At 37.5% G+C, this 18,890-nt stretch overlaps 1 protein-coding gene across 3 annotated transcripts in view; it reads right to left on the bottom strand.

Annotated features, from left to right (window-relative positions):
* Positions 1 to 18,890, bottom strand: part of zgc:158464 (uncharacterized protein LOC791139 homolog) — a 103,669-nt gene that overhangs the window by 19,859 nt on the left and 64,920 nt on the right. For 2 of the 3 annotated variants that reach the window (XM_055036762.1, XM_055036764.1), the window contains exon 3: positions 12,753 to 12,971. In XM_055036762.1, the coding sequence (XP_054892737.1) occupies positions 12,753 to 12,971 (219 nt within the window). Of the gene's footprint in view, positions 1 to 11,855; positions 11,958 to 12,752; positions 12,972 to 18,890 lie in introns of all 3 variants that reach the window. The other variant, XM_055036763.1, reaches the window with a different exon arrangement.

Genomic DNA, 18,890 nt, shown 5'->3' with positions numbered 1-18,890 from the left:
GGACTAGAAAAGATAAGAATGCAGTAGGACAGGAAAGAAAGTAAGGTTAGATCTAAGCAAGAGTGGATGATATTGTTACTCAGAAGACATAAAAATGGATCTTGGTGTCCTTCTGTTACTCAGAGAAATAGCTGAAATGACTTTATGCTACAGCCAACTTACTACTGAAAGGTTAGTTTATGACACCCACTCTTCATTCTCTAAATCTCCTGTTTTCTAAAAGACAATCCATGAGAACCATTATGAATACATTTTAGCGTGAGCAGAGATAAAGTTAAAGATAATATTCAAGGTCTATTTTATAATGTAGGATAAAAGGCAGCTCAATAGGATAAAGAACAAGCAATACAATGAATTTGGGTTAAAAGTGCAAGACACAGATGATAGCATCAGACATTGTGTTATTATTCTGAATTTAGGCCTCCCTATTAAGATAAAGAGCTGTATAGATAATATCTATCACTGTCAGGCACCACACACTAATCCATCCATGCACTGGGCACTACACAGGCTTTTGCCCCCAAGATAATGTATGCCTCATGTCTGGACAAAGCATTAGCAGGATAAATCGAGCACTCTCCTGGTAACCCATCTGTTTCCAACGTAAGGCCACTTGTTAAATGGCTGAAAATACGGAATAAATTAGATGCTGGAGAAGATTTTTGTTTTCTTTCATCAAAGGATGTCTGCGTCAGAAGGTAAGACTAATAAATACACTGCTATTCCAGCAGCAAATTCTTTGCCCCTTGTTGGGTTGTTTGATCCGTTATTACATGGTTGCCTCTCAACATGTTTTTTTTTTTGGTGACTCTCAACATGAGAAAATAAAGTATATTTTAAGAAGATCAAATATTGGCATTGATACCCCATTTTGGAAGCATGAGTTTATCAAAATAAAGGGTGTAAAATTCAGTGCCGTGCAAAACAAAGAGAGAAAAAGTTACTTTTAATTGTGTCACTATTTTATATATGTATTTAAATAAACTCACAATATGAGGCATATTGAGTAATCTGAGTGCCGCTAATCAAATATGTAAAAGTTGAATTAATCACAAACCAGTTCACACTTTTGTCGGTCCAACAGGTCATGACTCAGAAATGTTATTAGGCCAATTGTTGCCGTTTGCGTAGCACTATTCTTGTAGCAGTGGAGCACAAGGCGATTTATATGTGGTCTAAAAGTTGCAACACTCAAGCTGTGAAAATCTATAGCGTGTCCAAAACTACATTGTAATCTTTCTTACTAAGAGTTCAAATTGTGTATTCTGTTAGTGTGAACTGTGAAGGAAGGTGATGCTTGAGTGTGAACTGAAACTGTATATCTTATGCCATAAAAACAAAGTCCATTAAGCGTCTTCCCACACTGCACCATCCCTCCTTTGGACCATCTCCCAGAGCCAAATGTTGTAGAATGATTAAAATATTTTCAATAAATTATGATGTTGTGAGTTGACAACCTGGTTAGAGGTCTAATCACTTTGTTCCAATTCTGCTGGTGCGTCTTTAGTGTTCAACACAAATTAGCAAAGCAAACAAAAACTGAAATGTAGAGCTAAGAATTCTTCTTGAAGAAGTGCAGTAAAGAAAACTGAAGGAAAAAAAGAGAGAGAGCCAAGAATGACGGTTGCTGCTTTTTCTGCCTTCAGTTTACGTTTGATATTACATCGAGGCCTGGGCAATTGGCAGCACCACAACACAAAATGTTCCAGTTCCAAGTTGTAAAACCAGTGTGATTTGTTAACTTAATTTGATTTGATGTGCTCAATGACCAGACTAACTATTAAAAATAAAAACTAAAACTAGAACTCTGCTTTTAGAATATTTACAAAAATTTGATATAGTACTGAGTGTGTTATTGTGTGAAAGATTTGATTATTTAATCAATTCTGTTAGTTTTTTTTTGTTCCTTTTTGTTTTTTCATCAAACTAAAGAAGTCCAAGTACTTTGGTTTTTTAAATGACAAGATATAGGCACCTGATATCTACAAAGGTTGTGTTTCTAAAAAAAAGAAAAAAAAGAAAGAAAGAGACCCCCTGGTGTAAAAACACATCAATGTGACAGATTTACTGTACATCACTTGTATTCAATAGGCAGACCTTACTGCCTTTCTGAACATTTAATATGATTTGGTACATTGGTTGGTTTTCAATACAGCACAAACATCATGTTCTAGATTTGTGTGCTTTCTTTTCTGCAAGAAAATGCACCAGTGTGGTTATCCTGAATATTATAATGAAAAGCAATATCTACAAACTGATATTGCAGGGGACGGGGGAAACTGGAGAATATTCAGTCTAACAAGCAATTAAATAGATAGGGTGGTGGTGTCGCGGGGAAAATCTACCAATAGGTTGCAGGAGGAAGAGATCTTTTGCTGTCTATACTGGTGGGAATTGTATGGGGTGGTGGTGCAATAGCAGTAGAAGGTCAGAAACTCCAAGACCTAATAAGACTCTATTTAAGAGTGGTGAAGTAGGGGACTCTCTTCCTATGAGATTAAAAGCCCAATGCTCATTTCACATTGCAGATTAGCGTGTAATTGTTTGGGGAGCCGAAGGCTGCCTGAACTCTGCAGCCTCACTGTGGGGATGAGGAGGTGCTGTGGGCGAAAGTGGCTAAGACTCGATTGTTTACACAGCTGAATGATTGCATTACTGCAGTATGGTGAAAATTAATGAAATTGATTTAATGCAATTTTTTCCATTTAAATAAAAATCAGATTACCTCACCTTTTATATATTGTATAGTTTTGAAAGTCTCAAGGCCTTCACTTGTTTTACTGCAGGGTTCACAAGCACATCCCTACATATCGAAGATTTCTTTCAAAGCAAAGGCAAATTAAAATTGAAGTCTAGATGCACTGACCTGTGTTAACCATTTACACAGGACTGTGAGTTTTGTGGGCATGTTGCTGAACTCTGCATCAATAATAAGGAGACACAATAAAGCACAGTAGGAATGAATCCTCAATCTCTCCTTAAAGAGCCTTAGAAAAGTATTAATATTTCTGAAAGTCTGCTTGACATTTTGTCAAGCTACAACCACAAATGTTAATATATTTTATTGTGATCCTATGTAGCAGAACAACACAAATGTGTGTCTGACAGGTGTTCAATCACAACAGGTCTTTTCTCAGTTAAATCTAAGCATCCTGTTCTGTGACAGTATTGTTCCCCTTGTTTGCTGTGTGTCCTACATGGTTGTGGCTTCCCATCTTTCTTTCAATAATTGCTTTCTTCCTGATCTTCCATCATGGACAGAATTGTGGTGTGCAACACTAATAAATGCCTTGTCAACAAATTCTCACACCTGAGCTTTGGATTTCTGCAGCTCCTGACCTCTTGCCTGTTTTATGCTCTCCTTGGCAAATTTTAATATGTTCCATACTCTCTTCCATTTTTAGATGATGGATTGAATTTAACTATTGGATATATGTTCCTTGGGAAACCTCACACAAACACTGACTCTAGTAATTGGGTAATTTTTGAAGGCAAGTGTGTTATGGATAATGACGAAAGTGGCTAAGACTCAATTGTTTACACAGCTGAATAAGGTTTTTATTTGTAAGAAAAACAAAATAAACATGCATTACTTTCCACTTCACAATTCCACATTATGTTGTGGAATTGCACATAAAACATTACATATTTTATGTATTTTATAACACAAAATACCCCGAAAAATAGATTCCAGCTTGAGACTGTAACATGACACAATGTAACAAAACACAAGAGACATAAATAGTTTTCTCTTTGTGATGAACCTTAGGTACTGCTTGGGTAGCACAACTCATTACTGCTGTCTGGGCACATTTCCAGAGTTACCCTTATGGAGTTTGGAGGAGTTTTACCATCAGTTTTCCTCAGTGAAATACGAATAAAGAATAAAAATTCAAATGAGTGCCTCCAAAGGTGGCATAAAAGCTTTGCGTCTGCCTTGGCATCTAATCTGGTTGCATTGTGATCAATATGCTTCGTTCTCATCTACATAATCCCCCATCCACATTAGCAAATACCTCTTTCTATAGACAAAAGCAGATTATTGATTCTGAATCAACAAAGCACCTGTCCTTCAAACTGAAAGCACAAAATTGGCAGCACATAAAATATGCACCTCGTGAAATCTATGGGACGCTGTATGTCTCTTGCTTGTTTATTTATAATGTTCAGCAAAGTTAAAATTATAATTTTTAATATTTGGGTAATTTCTTTGCTACTTCTCTCTTTTTCTTTCAGAAGAACAGCTATTTTTAATGCCAAGTATTTGTTTATCAGAGCCTTTCATTAGTTCATGACACTCCATCAGTCTAAATAGTTCAGCACCATAAACCATCAGTTCTGCTTGTTTCTACCAATGACATTCAGTCTAGTTCTGCTTAATTTAGTTGGCTAATTACATGCACATTTACGACAAGCTGGAAGATGGTACTTTTTATGCCGCATACTATGAGCAGGGTAGCTCTGCAAACAAAACTCGGCTCTCCTGAAAACGTGTTTTTCCCCATCTGCACCTAAATTATTACAGATAACAACAGTGTAATGCTCCGGGGAAACCGAAATGCCACCTCATAATTCAATGCACACTGCATCCGTCACATTATACGGTCCCACTCTTTTTCACAGAGTAGATCTATTTTGAAAGATGGTGTGTTTGTATTAAAAAGAAAAAGGCGCAGGCAAATAGGTGATAGAGATGAATGGACAGCAAAGCTTTTACCCCCCAATCTTCCATATAGAGAAGACAAAAGATGAGTTACTGACAGTTGGCCAGCCAGAGCCTCCATGTGGGTCAAGCTGGCGAAGCCATGCCTGCTTCTGTGCTCCATGAGGGATGGTTGCACTGTTGTTGTGTGTGGCCAATGTGTGAGAGTGAAGATAAGACCAGTGGCAGCGGTTTTTTGAAGACGGCAGGACACATTTGAGGCTCACGAAAGAGGGCTGTCAGCAAGGTTATCAGCAGGGTGTTGCAGCACAAGCTGCAAGGAGAAGCCGGGGCTGCTCTTTGACAGACACCGCTGAGGGAAATCGGAGCAGGCAAACAGAAACAGATCCACAGCAGCCACTAAAACAGCTGCCTGCACCTCTGCTGAAATGATTTGAAGCAGAACTGTAACTGAATCAATTATTTATTTTAGAACATTAAACTGAGGGTTTCAGATTTCCGGGTTGTTAATCTTGTAAAGGTTCACTAAAAAAGCAGTAAAACTTCTTTTTCCAAGACCTGTGATCTCCTGGAGGAAAATGTAAAGGACTCTGGGCGACCAGATGAGGTATCAGTATTCAGCCTATTTCTGTTGTTTTGAGGGTCAGATTTCCCAAGGCATGATGTCCAGATCTGTGGGTGCCTGACACTACATAACTACGACTAAAACACACAAGCCAAGAAATGCAAGGAGACCCTTTCTTTGTCTGACTTGCCCATTTCTTTTTAAACAACTGTTGCTTTACACAAAAGATGCACTAAAAGATTGTGAATTAACAGAATATATTTTAATGAAAAGGATGAACATGTTCATTCTTTTCATTAATCAGAAGAGATTTTATAACATGGTTATTGGGTGGATTAGTTTGATGGAGTCTTCCTGTGCAACATGCAGTTAAGCTGCTCTCACAACAGATCTATAATGTACCAAACTCGCCATGGTCAGCATTATGTCTGTTCCTGTTGTAGGATGAAAAAGACCCCATTCAGCTGTATAAAGGTTAAGACATTGTTTCAAATAATCCTATGAGGTCAAATTCCCTGTTTTTAGAGTCTTTACATTGTTTTGACTCCAACTGATGTTCTTCTGTCGTAAACAAAGAACTCAAACTGGAACTGGGCCCATTTTTCCATTCTCCATCATCCAATATCTGAGCTTTTCTGCCCATCTTACCCTTTCCTTTCTCCTGTCTAGCCTGACATGAATCTTCTTCTTAATGGTTTTGTTAGAGGTGTCCTGATTTAAGTGTATTCATATCTGCATCGTTCCCGATATTGAAAATAATTCTAGGTCGGGTGACAATGTGCCTGCTCTATGAGGGCAGATCTACTAAGTATAATTCTATGTTTTGTCCTAATTGCACTTTCTGTACCATTTGAAAGAAAATTTGTTGCAGTTTGAAAGAAAATTTGTTGCAGTTTGTATTTTACATGTTTTACCAAGATAGCCAAACTTTTGTCAGTTTAAATTTCTTTATTATTTATTTTGCATTAGCTATTATGATGCTAATTGCATTGAATGGATAAATTACAGTTGTGTTGTTTTCACATATTTGATGATATTGTGAAGACACTGTTGTATTTAAGTGTGCTGTACTGGTGCAGCATCATGAAATAAATGTATAATTTCATTCATTTATTTCTGTGTTAAAAAAAAACAAACTCTAAAGTTAATTCGACACTATATTTTTTTTCTTTCTGATCAGTCATTTCTAAACCTCAAGTATCTATTTCAAAATAGATTAAATAAATTGATCACTGCATCCTCAGTTTGGCAGATCAAATTTAGTGTAGCTGCCAGTTGAGGACCACTTAAGTCATCGTTTACACACGCTCAGATATTTGTCCTCTTACACTCCTCCCACTCCTCACTAGAGCCAATTTGTGAAGCTCTCTGAGGAATTGAATGAGGTTTTTATCCTATTTTTACAATTTCTTCCATTGAAAAGTTTAGTAAATAAATTTTAGCCGACTGCAAAATTGATTTTTTCTTAATTGCATAAATTAAGTTTTCTTTTGGGATTTTATTCTGATACCGAAGTTTGGAGAATTAGTGTAGATGGTGAAATTCTGCTGGGTATCCATGCACTTCACCTCCAGACTCATCCATCACCCTCTGAGCTGCCAGAAGGAAGGCAGGAAGGGGTTGTGGCAAGTGCGTGTTTTCAGAGGCAGAAGAGTGAGGATGAGTGATTAACCAAACTCCAAGTACATAGCCTCCCAACACCCTAACAAGGCAGGAAATTTACATTCCATTGCATATCTGTCAGGAGACAGTCCAGTCGTGAATAATATCAGCAGACCAAGTGTCGTGAAGAGGCGAGTATGCGAGTGAAAGGTGCGAAAGAAGGGCTGCTGCATGGCGCATTACTCTGCTTCGCTTCTTCTACTCCTGATAAAGATAAATAGTCTCTGAAAGTGATTGTGCTACTGTGTTATGCCATAGAGGCAGCCTGTAGGTAGGGGTTTGTTGTTTCACACCCAACTTCAAAAGTGATTTTAAGGCTGCAAATGTTGATTAATCACCCCTATTTTTTCAAAGACGCTTTTGTTTTCATCAAATTTATTAGCATATAAACCGTAAATGTTTGCACGCTTCTGAAACAAGAGGGCTGTACATTAATCACTGACAGAGTAAAGTCATGAAGGGCTTCACCAACAACAGACATATTACTAAAGAAAGCTTCACTTCTAGCTCCATAAAAGTACATGAAGCTATCGTTAGACTTGACTTGAAATGGGTCATCTCCCAACAGAAATGCTTGAATTAGACGCAATACTGCAACTCGATAATGTTTTTACCCAACTGCTGCAGACGCTATAACTTCACTGCAATGGAGATAAGTGGGGAGCAGAACAGCTGTTGCCAATCATAAAGCATGTAAACAAATCAAAGCTATAAACCTCAGATGAAAAGCAATACCCGATTACAATGGTAATCACATTGTAATCGCATTGCCACATTATCAGTGTGATTACCAGGTCACACTGACACTGTTGATGTGGAACCTGCTACTTTGCAAAGATTTAAAGTTTGCTATCACTCAGTAAATGTTTATAATAAAAAATGATATAAGTAGTTGTTTAAAAAGAAGTTGTTTTTAAGGTCGAGTCGAGATGCGCCTCTAGTCCATAGATGCAAGAAAAGTGGCCTTGACTTTTAAATCTTTGTCATGGACTATGCTGTTTTTATAATACTGGCTAATACAATATCACTAATAACTGAGACACTAATGATTCTGTCTTTACTCTAAAATAATAATTGATTTTGGACAAGGCTTAGTAACAAAATGGAAATTGGGGACTCGCCACCAAATACTCATCGGTGAACCTTTAGCATAAAGTATAGTCAGTATGTTATTGTTTTAATAATTACTGAAAACTTTTAGTCACACAAGCACCCCCAAAAATTTCTAATAGTATACATTTAATATTAAAATATTTCTATGAAAACCAAAAGACCAGAAAATGAAGAAAAAAGGGTCAGCAGAAACCAGATAAAAATCAGTGGAAGATAGCTCTGGTAGTCTGGGGGACGTCTAATCACAGCAGCAGTGGCCATCCTACTCAAGAAATGATAATGGGCATTGCACTACCCAACTACAATCAAGCTCTCAAATGGTTATAAAGTGATTGATGCACTGATGCATCTGATATCTGTCACAGTTCAAGTATTCTCTGCATATCAACCTAAAAAATTAAACTTTATTGCCACCAAATTGAGAGTGAAAAAATGCACAAAATCATGAAGATAAACCATGTTGATAACATTTTTTTTAATTCTTCCTGACTTTTGATGAACTGATATTTCTGCCATAGGACCTGCCATTTTAATATAGTACATCTAAGCTAGATTACATTCAACGTATGTGAAATTTGAAGGGTTTATGTGAATTTCTACTAACAGAAACCAGTTGAAAGAATGGGACAGCCTAGACATTTCTATACCTGTATTATTTCAGATCCCTGAAATGAAAATGCAACTATCTGTCAGGTTCTGTGTTTTATTCTGAGTTTTCTGTGTCTTGAGTTCTCCTCGTTGTCCTGTCTTCCCCTTGATTGTTCCCAGGTGTGTCTCGTTCCCTTGATTACCCTCTGTGTATTTAGTCCCTCCTGTGTCCTCTGTTCCTCGTCGGGTCCTTGTCATATTGTCAATCGTCGTTCTTTTGTCTTTGTTTGCCGCCTGCATGACTAGATGCTACCGGTGTGAGCCCTGGCTTCCGCTCAGCCGTGCTGCCTACCCGCGGACAACTTTATTGACTGTGTTTTTTTTGAACTGATATTCTTCATTAAATTTCATTATTCACCTTACCTGGGTCTCCAGCGCCTGCCTCACCATCTTCACCACCACATTTCATGACACTATCAGAAGACTATGATGTTAAGATAAATAAAGTAGGTCGAACTGGTTCCCACAAACACACTTCTATACAAAAAAGCTGAACGGAATAACATTGGAAGTTGCAGAGATCAAACACACACCAGCTTACACCTCAAAAGGTAGGAGTGTTTGTGTAAGCCTCTTGATGTCCAGATCCAAGGTTGGTCTGTGCTGACACCCGAGAAAGCAAACAAGTTGGTTTGGCAAAGCTTGTGTCTAAGATACCTCTCCATTTTTCAAACTCATTTTCTTTTCTGTCTGATTGCAGGACCTCTGAATGAACCAGTGCAATAATCAAAGCAGACCTGCATTCCTCTTTAAAGACAACTTAACTACCCATGTCTTTCATTTCAAGCCAACCATCTGAAATTCCAAAGGAACTAAACAAATCATCATCAAACAGGGGTACTGTTTCTAAGGGGAGAGCTGAAACAGGAATGTGTTAGTGAACAGAACCCTAAACAATGTCGTCTGAGTACCGCTTGACAGCAAAATATTGAGGGGGAGAAGGTAAAAGATTAACTTTTAATCTCAGGCAGACACAGAGCAATGTGAGAACATCAAAGAAGCAAACAAAGTTAAGCAAACTTTGGAGTATGACAGGCGAATAGATGGTTACATGGCATTTTTTCAGGTCAGAACTACTTACAGGAAATAAGAAAGTCTTTCGTCATCTGTTTTCTAAAATATTCAACTAAGGTATTTCAAAATATTATGATGTTTTAGTGTGTTTTCGGACTGAGCGGGTTCACAAGTGATACTATCTTTACATACTGTGGTTGTTACAGACTGGTACTCTCATCGTGTGCTAAACACTCCCCTCAGCCTATTCTTCTTCCTCTTCAAATAAGATTCATGACTTTGCAAGCTCCCTATTGTCACATGAGACTACACATACTAAAAGTAGATGCATATTACAACACAACCCTTCTATCGGTCTTATGTTTACCAAGTAAATTGTCAGTGAATTATCTCAGTGATTTTAGACAGTTATCAGTGGTAACGTCTCTATTTAGGGGTCCAAGCTGGAAGAGCCAAAGGAAAGTTTATTGGTATTGTTACTGGTCTCTTTGAAACTAAATAGTCATACCTGCACCAATCATCAGATGCAAAATGTATTACTGCTTAATCACCAGTTCACAATCAAAAATTATCAGAATTCTTGAATAATTCTCCATGAAATGGTGTGGCTATGACAAATTTAAACATCGTTTGGCTGTACTGTAAAATATACAAAACCAAATATGTAAAAAAAATCTGGTGTTAGACAGGATGTCTAAAACAGTTGCATGTCCTATACATTTTCCAATTTTAAACATATCATTTTTGAAGTCTGACATATACCTAAAACCAGAAATATGACAATAAGTGTTCCCAATTAAGCAAATGTCCAACAATAGTTTTGAAAAACAAGTTTGTATTTTAAACACTTGTTTCTTCTAATCTTCAACCGGTCTTATTTTGGCCATTTCATCCCAGCTTGTTCATCAAACTTAAGTAGAATAGTGACAATATGTTTTTTATGTGTGAAAAACATATTGTCCATAGGATTTCCGTACATGTTTTCCTGATTCTCAGGGGATTGAAAAGAAAGTGCTCCCCTATAGAGAGGCTTTTATAACTTCTTCCAGGTCTAATTAACCTTGAAAAAATGATGTTAAACATGATGAGGAGAAATCATATCGGAATTATGTTGAGAATATGGAAATACTGATGACACATGCAGACTCATTGAGCCCCCCTGACCAGGTGCAAGTGAGAATGTCTGAAGGATTTGGTTTAAATAATAAATATGGTATGTTGTGATGCATGGTAAATATGCGACCCAATCTTTCAAGCAGTGAATGACTTAAGCACAATCATGGAAAATTACAAAAACAAAAACAACAGCTAATTTGCATATTCTTGATGAGACTGTTTAAGTAATTAGTAGTTGCAAAAATGAAGTATTTCTTGATTAATGATTAAGTGACTTCTTCAGTGTCTTCAAACACTTCCAACACTCAAATATAAATTTACCAAATAATTTACGCATTTCATAGAGAAAATCCAGCTTTTTTAAAGCTGCTTGACATAACAACTTAATAAATTGGAATAGTTTTTTTCTATTTGTGAATTACATTTTAAAAGATGTTAAAAGTGTGGTTTTTTTGGTATCTTTAGGCATAACAGCCAGAATGGATACATTTTGTTTCTGAATTATCATTCTGAGCTTGTGCAGCCAGTCAGCTGTAGAAAGGAAACAATATGCTGGGTTTTCTGTAACTGTAGCGCTACAGTAACAGGACCGTAGAGCATGTCAGTGTTTCTCTAAATGCAATGTTAATTGTTTTCTTTCGGCTGCGCTCTTTTAGCCGCAGAGGAGCTTCAACCTGAACACCCGTCAACCCACCACCTCTTCTTCTGAGCACCAGCAAATGTTAATTGCACTCGCTACACTTGTGTCTATAAAGGGCTATTTTGAAGATGTTTTTTCCAATCATTTGCCTTTTTGAGTCCACTTCAAACCCCATGCAGCATTCTGATAATGTCATTCGAATTAGGCCACATTTTACATTATTGATTATTGTGGGTCGATTTTGATAAAATGGCATTTTAGATCCAAATAGGGATGAACATTTGACTAATTAACCTTCTACAAAGAAGGCTTTGGTGGGCAGACTTAACAACAATCCTAGTAAAACCTTAGGGATCCCCAAGGCATTTGTGTCTAAAAAGAACATACGTTATAAACAGAAAGAAAGACACTTCTCAGTCCATTTCCAGTGGTACCTGTGAGGGATTTAGAAGAAGTGGAGTCCTTTCTTCCAGGGGGATCTGATCCAGTTCCACTTACAGAGCCCTCGTAGCTAATGCAGTCATAACAAAGCAGAGCTGTTCAAGAATAAAAAAAAGAAAAAAAATACGTATAAAGAGAAAATGGGTGATGAAAAATATTCAAGGAAGCAGATTTTTTTCTCTAACTCGAGTTCAATAGTTTTTTTGTAATTTGAAGTATTATATATATATATATATATATATATATATATATATATATATATATATGTCTTCCAAAGGCACAGTCTTTAAAGGAACAGCCCTGTTTGATGTTATGGCTGTGTTAGCCATGCTCAAGCTCTCAGGCTACAGTCACTACCTGCACCTACATGCATCTGCAAACCGTCTCGCCCCCTCCCCGAACAGCTTAGGTAGCTACTCATTTTGAAATAGAAGGTGATGGATCAAAACAGCAAACATTAGGCCGGACACCTGCAAAATGAATCTAGCGGGAAAGAAAAATAAAACATAAAAGAAGTATAAACTAAGAGGCTAAAGCAGCAGCAGCATCATCAGAACCATCAGAACCTGGCAGAAGCCCATCACAAAATTGGTTGGAGCTGGAAAAGTAAAAGTGGAGTTAGTAAAGCAAAAGAGAATTACTTGAGTCATACATTTGACATATCTATAAAGAAATGTCTGCAAAACTAAACAGAGATGAACTGTAAGCGGTACAGTCTTAAGTTCAGAAAGGAAAAGCAACATTGCTCAAGAAACAGAACAGAATTTGGAACTGAGCTGAAGTTTGAGTTAGAACCAACGGAGAACATGCATCCCTCTTTTCACAGAAGTACACCACAGCCAGTTTCAACTGCACCAACTGTTTAATATTCACCAAGTTCAGGCTTATACCTGCAAAGGCTTTGGAAATCCTCTCCTTCTTCCACTCCCACGGTTGGTCGTACTCTTCCGGAGGCCGCTCGTCGTCCTGGGGGAGTCGGCTCTCTCTGGGGCAGCGTGAGCGCTCGGGATCGGAGTCGCCGCCGTTTTCCGTTGGCTCATATGGCGTGTCGTAAAGGGGCAGCTGCCTGACAGATCCATCCTTAGAGCCTCGACCGCCAGATCTGATCTCTGCAATCAGAAGAAACGATCAATCATTACTGAGAAGTTTCGTTTAAAAAAGTTTCAAGATAGAGTTAACTTGCTTCAATGCATATACTATAACTCCAAATAACAATAGCAATGAACGGAAGAAAACAGTCACAATGAGCAAGCTGCTACAGAACCAAACAAAAATATGCTGTATGTATAAAAAAAGAGACAGTAAAATAAGCTTATGCTTTCACTTGCACTTTTTTTCAGTCAACACTTTGTGTTCTTTGCCATTGACAAGTATCTAAAAATTGTTTTTTTCCTTTTTTTTAAATATTTTGTTTATTGCTTTACAGCTGTTTCTTTTTTTTTTTTTTTTGTTTACTTGTATGGAATGGTTAAAAAGAAGACCTGCAAATAGTTATATAAATAAATATGCTAAAATAAGTCAATGTGACAATATCTTGTTAGTCAAATTGCATCCCAAACAGGTTTGAAGCAGATTTGGGTTCTGAAACAAAATTATAAGATCTGAATAATTATAATAATAAATGATGCTGGCAGCATCATGCTGTGGGGTGCTTTTTGAAAAAGAAAGTAGGAATGCAAAGACGAAGCAAAATATAAGGTAATCATAAAAAAATAAAAATAAAATAAAAAAAAAAAAACTTGTTAGAGGCTTCAGAAGATTTGAAGCTGCAGATGAAGTTCACCTTCTAGGAGGACTACAATACTAAATGTATACAATGAACTGGATTGGGGAGATTTAGATACAATCATAATCCAAGGTTTAAAACAAAAATTTCAGGGAAGATTTAAAAATTTATGTTCAATCTTGAGATAACTTTTACAAAAGAATGGGCAAAGATTGCAATCTCCAGACATGTAAAATAGTTAAACATATTTTCCTTGCAGAGAAAAACAACTTGGCAGCTGCAATAGCAGCAAAATATAATTTTACGAAGTTCTGAATTTAGAAAAGAAAAGAAAAATCCATTATTACTATGGAAAAATTTCTATTCAGTAAAGTGACAGGCAATATCAGCAAACAGACCCACACACATAGATCATAAAATATAAAAAAAGAACACAGAATAAAAATACTGCGAGGACAATATTTCAAGATAAATACTTTAAATTGGTTTAAAATGCAAATGCAAGGCACACTGCTCTGTTTAAATGCAAAAACCCAACAATTGAGGTTTGTGGTTCTATGAGAAAACAGCAAAAATGTTTCAAACTAAATGATCTCTACAACATCCTATGTACAAGCAAAAGAAAAAAAATGGCAAAATGGCTCTCATAATAATTCCACCTCCCCACTGGAAAATGAAAAGCATTTTTAATTTTGGCTCAGCACTTTCCAGAGCAACCTCGCAAAGGGATCAATTTGTGCCAAATCAGAGTTTTAGAGGGAAGCTGAAATTTGAGGTCAAGAGAAAAAATAGACACAAAAATAGCTGCTGTGACAACATGAGATTTTTTTTTTTTTACAATGAGGGTTGTGCAAAAACATGCACATAATGGCTTTTTTGTTTTTTTGTAATCTTCAGACAATAATATGTTTTACACCTAGATTTTCAAAACATGAGTCAGTTTCCAGATCTCTCTTATCTGTAGTTATGCCTCCTGGAGTGTCCTTTTTTAAATCTGCAAATGAGTAAAATTATCAAAAAGATACAGATCCCTGAAAGGATATGTGGGTTGCTGAAATGTCTGAGATATTTACTTTCATGCAGCAGATATGCTTATCCCAGACACCTCAAAGATGGTGTAAAAGTGCTTCTCTGAGTAACGGAAAGCAGCTTTTCAAAAACACGTAAATGTAACTTTTTTTGTGAAAATAATAGCAAGATCATAATTCAACCTTGAGTTTATACTTTCCTTTTTCATTCACGTTGTAAATCTACTTAACCGCATCAAACCAAAACTAAGATGCTTGCCCACCCCTTTTCCTTCTCCAAGCAGGTAAGAAAGACCTGACTGCTAATGAAGCCTCATGCCCTTGAGAGCCCCCAGCCCCCCGCTTCCCTCTCCAGTCTTCCTCTACTCACATAAAGTTGTTAGGAGGCGGCACCCTTCCTCCAAGGCCACATGAAGCTGTTAGAGACCAGCACAATCATAGCGCAAGGCAATGTGAAAAGAATGAAATATTATGCCACGCTACTACATAATTGCCTTTTAGCCCAAGGGAGCTCTTGCGGAAAAATGAGCAATGCGTTGAGCCTAATGGAGCTAGCCGCTACTGGTGATGGTGGTGACTGCGGTGAGGCAGAACGAGGCGAGGCTCGTTCCACAGTGCAAGTCAGACAAACCTACAGTCTTTGATGTAAACAGTAAAAGTACAGCTATAAAAAATTAGGAGAAAAAGTCATTTTCATAATTTAATTAAAAAGGTTGAACACAGACATTTTACAGAGTGAAGAAATAAGTGTTCATTTCCACTAATTGTGAATAATGAGAAAACAAAGCTGAGTTCCTCAGAAAATTCCAGTGTTCCATTACACCAAGAAAAGTTATTTTCCAATGTAGAAATATCCATTTACTGAAAAGTATGTCCATGTGCTGTGCAAAATACTTATTTAGGAGTATTAAATCAGCTATTGGTACTTTTGGGTGCAGAAAAATAAACCATGCTCATCCGCAAAGCGGAGCATGAACTGTTCTGTACTGACTTTTGTTGAAGAAATTGTGATGTCATTAATCAAATATTTGTTATTCTCATGTATATTTATAATGTATCTTTCTCTTATGCTTTTATTGTTTAATTTCATCTTAGAATTAAGAATATTTCTGTATTGTTGAATTACTCTGATTCCTTCCTCAGAAGGCCTCACTGAAGGAAAGCAGTGACAACAGGTTTCTGCAGGGTTATCTCTCGGCGGGAAGCAAGGCCTCTTTGACCGGCTAGATTGATATGAAACTATGACTGTAAACATGTACAACTTGCTCTGTTTAATCCTGTGTCTGGAACAAGACTATCAAGTGCAAGATACCTTGAGTTTTAGTTAGTGATTGTCATTGGCGCTGTAGCTATGTGATGAAGTGTTTTCCCCTCCTTTTAGAGTTACAGCGTTCTTTGTGATTAGGGATCCTGAAAACAATAAAAAGAGAAGAGCAGGCAAATGTGGTTTCAGAGCGGTAGGAGATTGGAACTGAAAGCACATCTCTGCCTGTTCTCCTCGTGAGTAAGAAAGAACCTAACTCTCTTGTCTTTTCTGTTTGTTTAATCTGTGTTTAATAGGTGTTAAACCTGACACTTTGAACTTTAGAAAACAATCTGGATCAATATCAGGAAATGACATGGCTCCAAAGATTTTTACTGACGGTGGAAGCCTCTCACTGCACCTTAAACAACTTAAATTATGTGCCTCTTTACCGTTTCCTGAAGTGTAGAAGTTCTTGAAATACAGTGTGGTGTTGCTCATTGCCTTGAAAATCTACCTAAAACTATTCAATTGAGTTTGCTTTGCTAGAAATTTATATAATAATTTCCAACAATATCTTTTCCTTCCACTCAATTTTTCTTTAGTGAGCTTTGATACAAATCCTGATAATAGCCACCTGGAAGTGCAAAACACAATTATAGCTTACAGTCCCATGGAGAATGACAACAACAGAACATTTATATATTTAAAGGAAAATGAAAGTAAGCATGAGTGTAGTGAATCCATGTACAGTAACTGAGTTTCAGTTTTTGAACTGAATGACTAAAGTAAATATTGCTTATATCATTTTTAGACTTTATTTCGCTTGCAAGAAAACTTATATCTCTAGAAGAGAATAAAAGAAGCAAACAGAAAAAAAGAAAAGTTTTACTATTGATATGATGAGTGATCACTGCTAGGGCGAGTCTTTCTCTGTAGTTATGTACGATTTGATGAACTGCTGCTGAGAACTGGCTCTAATCAAGAACTTTTTGTTTGGAGAGAGCCGCCCTCTTGACCCCGTTTCCCTTCTACATCCAGTCCTTCCCTCCTCCTGTCATTTTCTGTCTATCTCCTGGGTGGGGACGCATCTGTCCAGGGAAATTATGGTGATTGACATGACTGTGGGGTTGCATGTTGGAACACAGCTGCAGTCTGTCTTCTGTCTTAGGTTTCTATCCTTTGTTGGGGATCAGAGGTCAGGCAGTCACGCCCTCTCCCTTGCTGCTCCTCCTACCTTTCCTCTCCCCGGATGTCCTGAAGTTCCTTTTCAGATGCTGTGTTTCCCCTCTCTTTTTATAACCTCTCACATCTCCTCTATTCATAGCTTACAGAAGCACGACAAGTCTGATTTATTTCCTTATTGTCACTCATGCACTGTATATGTAACATGCACTTATGAGAGAATAAGAAACACCAGGGTCAATCATTATTTAAAATAACAGGTTGCTACTTAAAGTATTTTAAGAAGCAATTTAACTTTAGAAAAAGTTTAGATTTTTTTCCGTAGTTATCCTGATTTAGTTCATAACATTTTAGATGAAGCTGACATTCTACCTTTTAGGAAGGAGGGATCACAGTTTATTATAACTGCAGAGCATGGACAGGCAGGGAGCTCTGGATTAAATCACGCAACATTACCAGCAACCAACCTGGCAGCAGCATCCTGCTGCACTCAAAGAGCTGCAAAGAGCTGACCAGACCTCGGGGTCCTCATCGGCCAGACCACTCTTATCTTGATTGTCCTTGTTTTCTAACAAACTGATTGCATTTGTAAGAAAGTGGAAAACAACTGGATAAATGCTCTTTGAGTGTGCGACAGATGCTTCTGACATGTGAAGAGAAAATGTGTTTATCTGGTGTTGGACTTCACTGCCGCCCACCTGCACCTGCTGAAATGGAAAGAACCGGCTTTCAGAGGCGTGGGGAATATCTGGGTTTGATTGAGGGCATCTCTTGCGTGCGGTAAAGGATTAAATGTAATTGACTTCACAAACCTGTAATACAATGGGCAAAAATCACTTAGACTGTGAAGGACTTTCCCTCCTGCTTCACCCAGAGCTTTTCTTTAGAAAATGTTATCTTTTCAGGAAGGTAAAAAATTCAATGAGGTTAATGGAAAAACAGAGAAAAGCTAGACTTCATTCACTCTACATTGGCTTCAAATGCAGTAATATTGTATGTCTGCTGCTGAAACAATATGGTCAATGTGAAAGAGATATAAGTCTTAGGATGTGGATCTGTGTGAAAAAGTCTGCCCGTGAAGAAACAGCAGTGACATGGCATTGAGATTTTCCTGGAGTTTTGAGTGGACAGAGTTGATCTTGAGATGGAAGCAGGGACTTTTTCTCTTTTTTTTTTCTGCTTGATCAGCGTTCGTCCACAAATACTCAGTGTCAGAGAGTGGACTGACAAGCAAAGGTGCTTGCTCCTTGACCCGTGACGGCCTTACTGCAAAGTGTCATTCAGCTTGGTGAATAAAGCTGAAAGATGCTCTTGTTTCAAGCTTTTCATACAAAAAGTCCTTCAGTGTTTGTGTTCAAATGTTGATCTCATAGTTTAAAAGAATTCATTAACATCAATACTTTCTGATTTAGATATAATTTATCGCATTATCTGTTGTTTTTTTCTGTATCACAGCTCATTTATCCATCTTTAAAGGAGGATGTGTTTTTGTGGGCTGCCCTGTCTTTGTCAGCCTCCTGCGGTCCAAACAGAAACAGTAATAAAGCGTCTCTTCCTTTGTTTCGACTCAGTGCGCCAAGCCTGCGGTTGCTGCACACTGAAACATCTGTTTGTCACATGTGTGCAAGAATATGTACATGTATGTATAGTTACATGATAGGAAAACTGTAAGCAAAGAATCAAACTGATTCTCTTTATGTTTTACCCAGGAAAAAAAAAAACAACCCAAAAACATATTTTTGGTCCTGCATTATTTTGGGTTCAAGCCTTCCTACAAATGTCCTTCTGTTTGTCCTGCAGGCTGTTCCAGCGTCCGGGCTGATGATACAGAGTGACAACTTGCAGC

Source organism: Poeciliopsis prolifica, unplaced genomic scaffold (genome assembly GCF_027474105.1).
Source record: "Poeciliopsis prolifica strain line A6 unplaced genomic scaffold, Auburn_PproV2 SCAFFOLD011, whole genome shotgun sequence".
Lineage (NCBI taxonomy): Eukaryota > Metazoa > Chordata > Actinopteri > Cyprinodontiformes > Poeciliidae > Poeciliopsis > Poeciliopsis prolifica.
The sequence above is the reverse complement of the archived record's forward strand: the minus strand, read 5'-3'. Positions and strand labels throughout refer to the sequence as shown.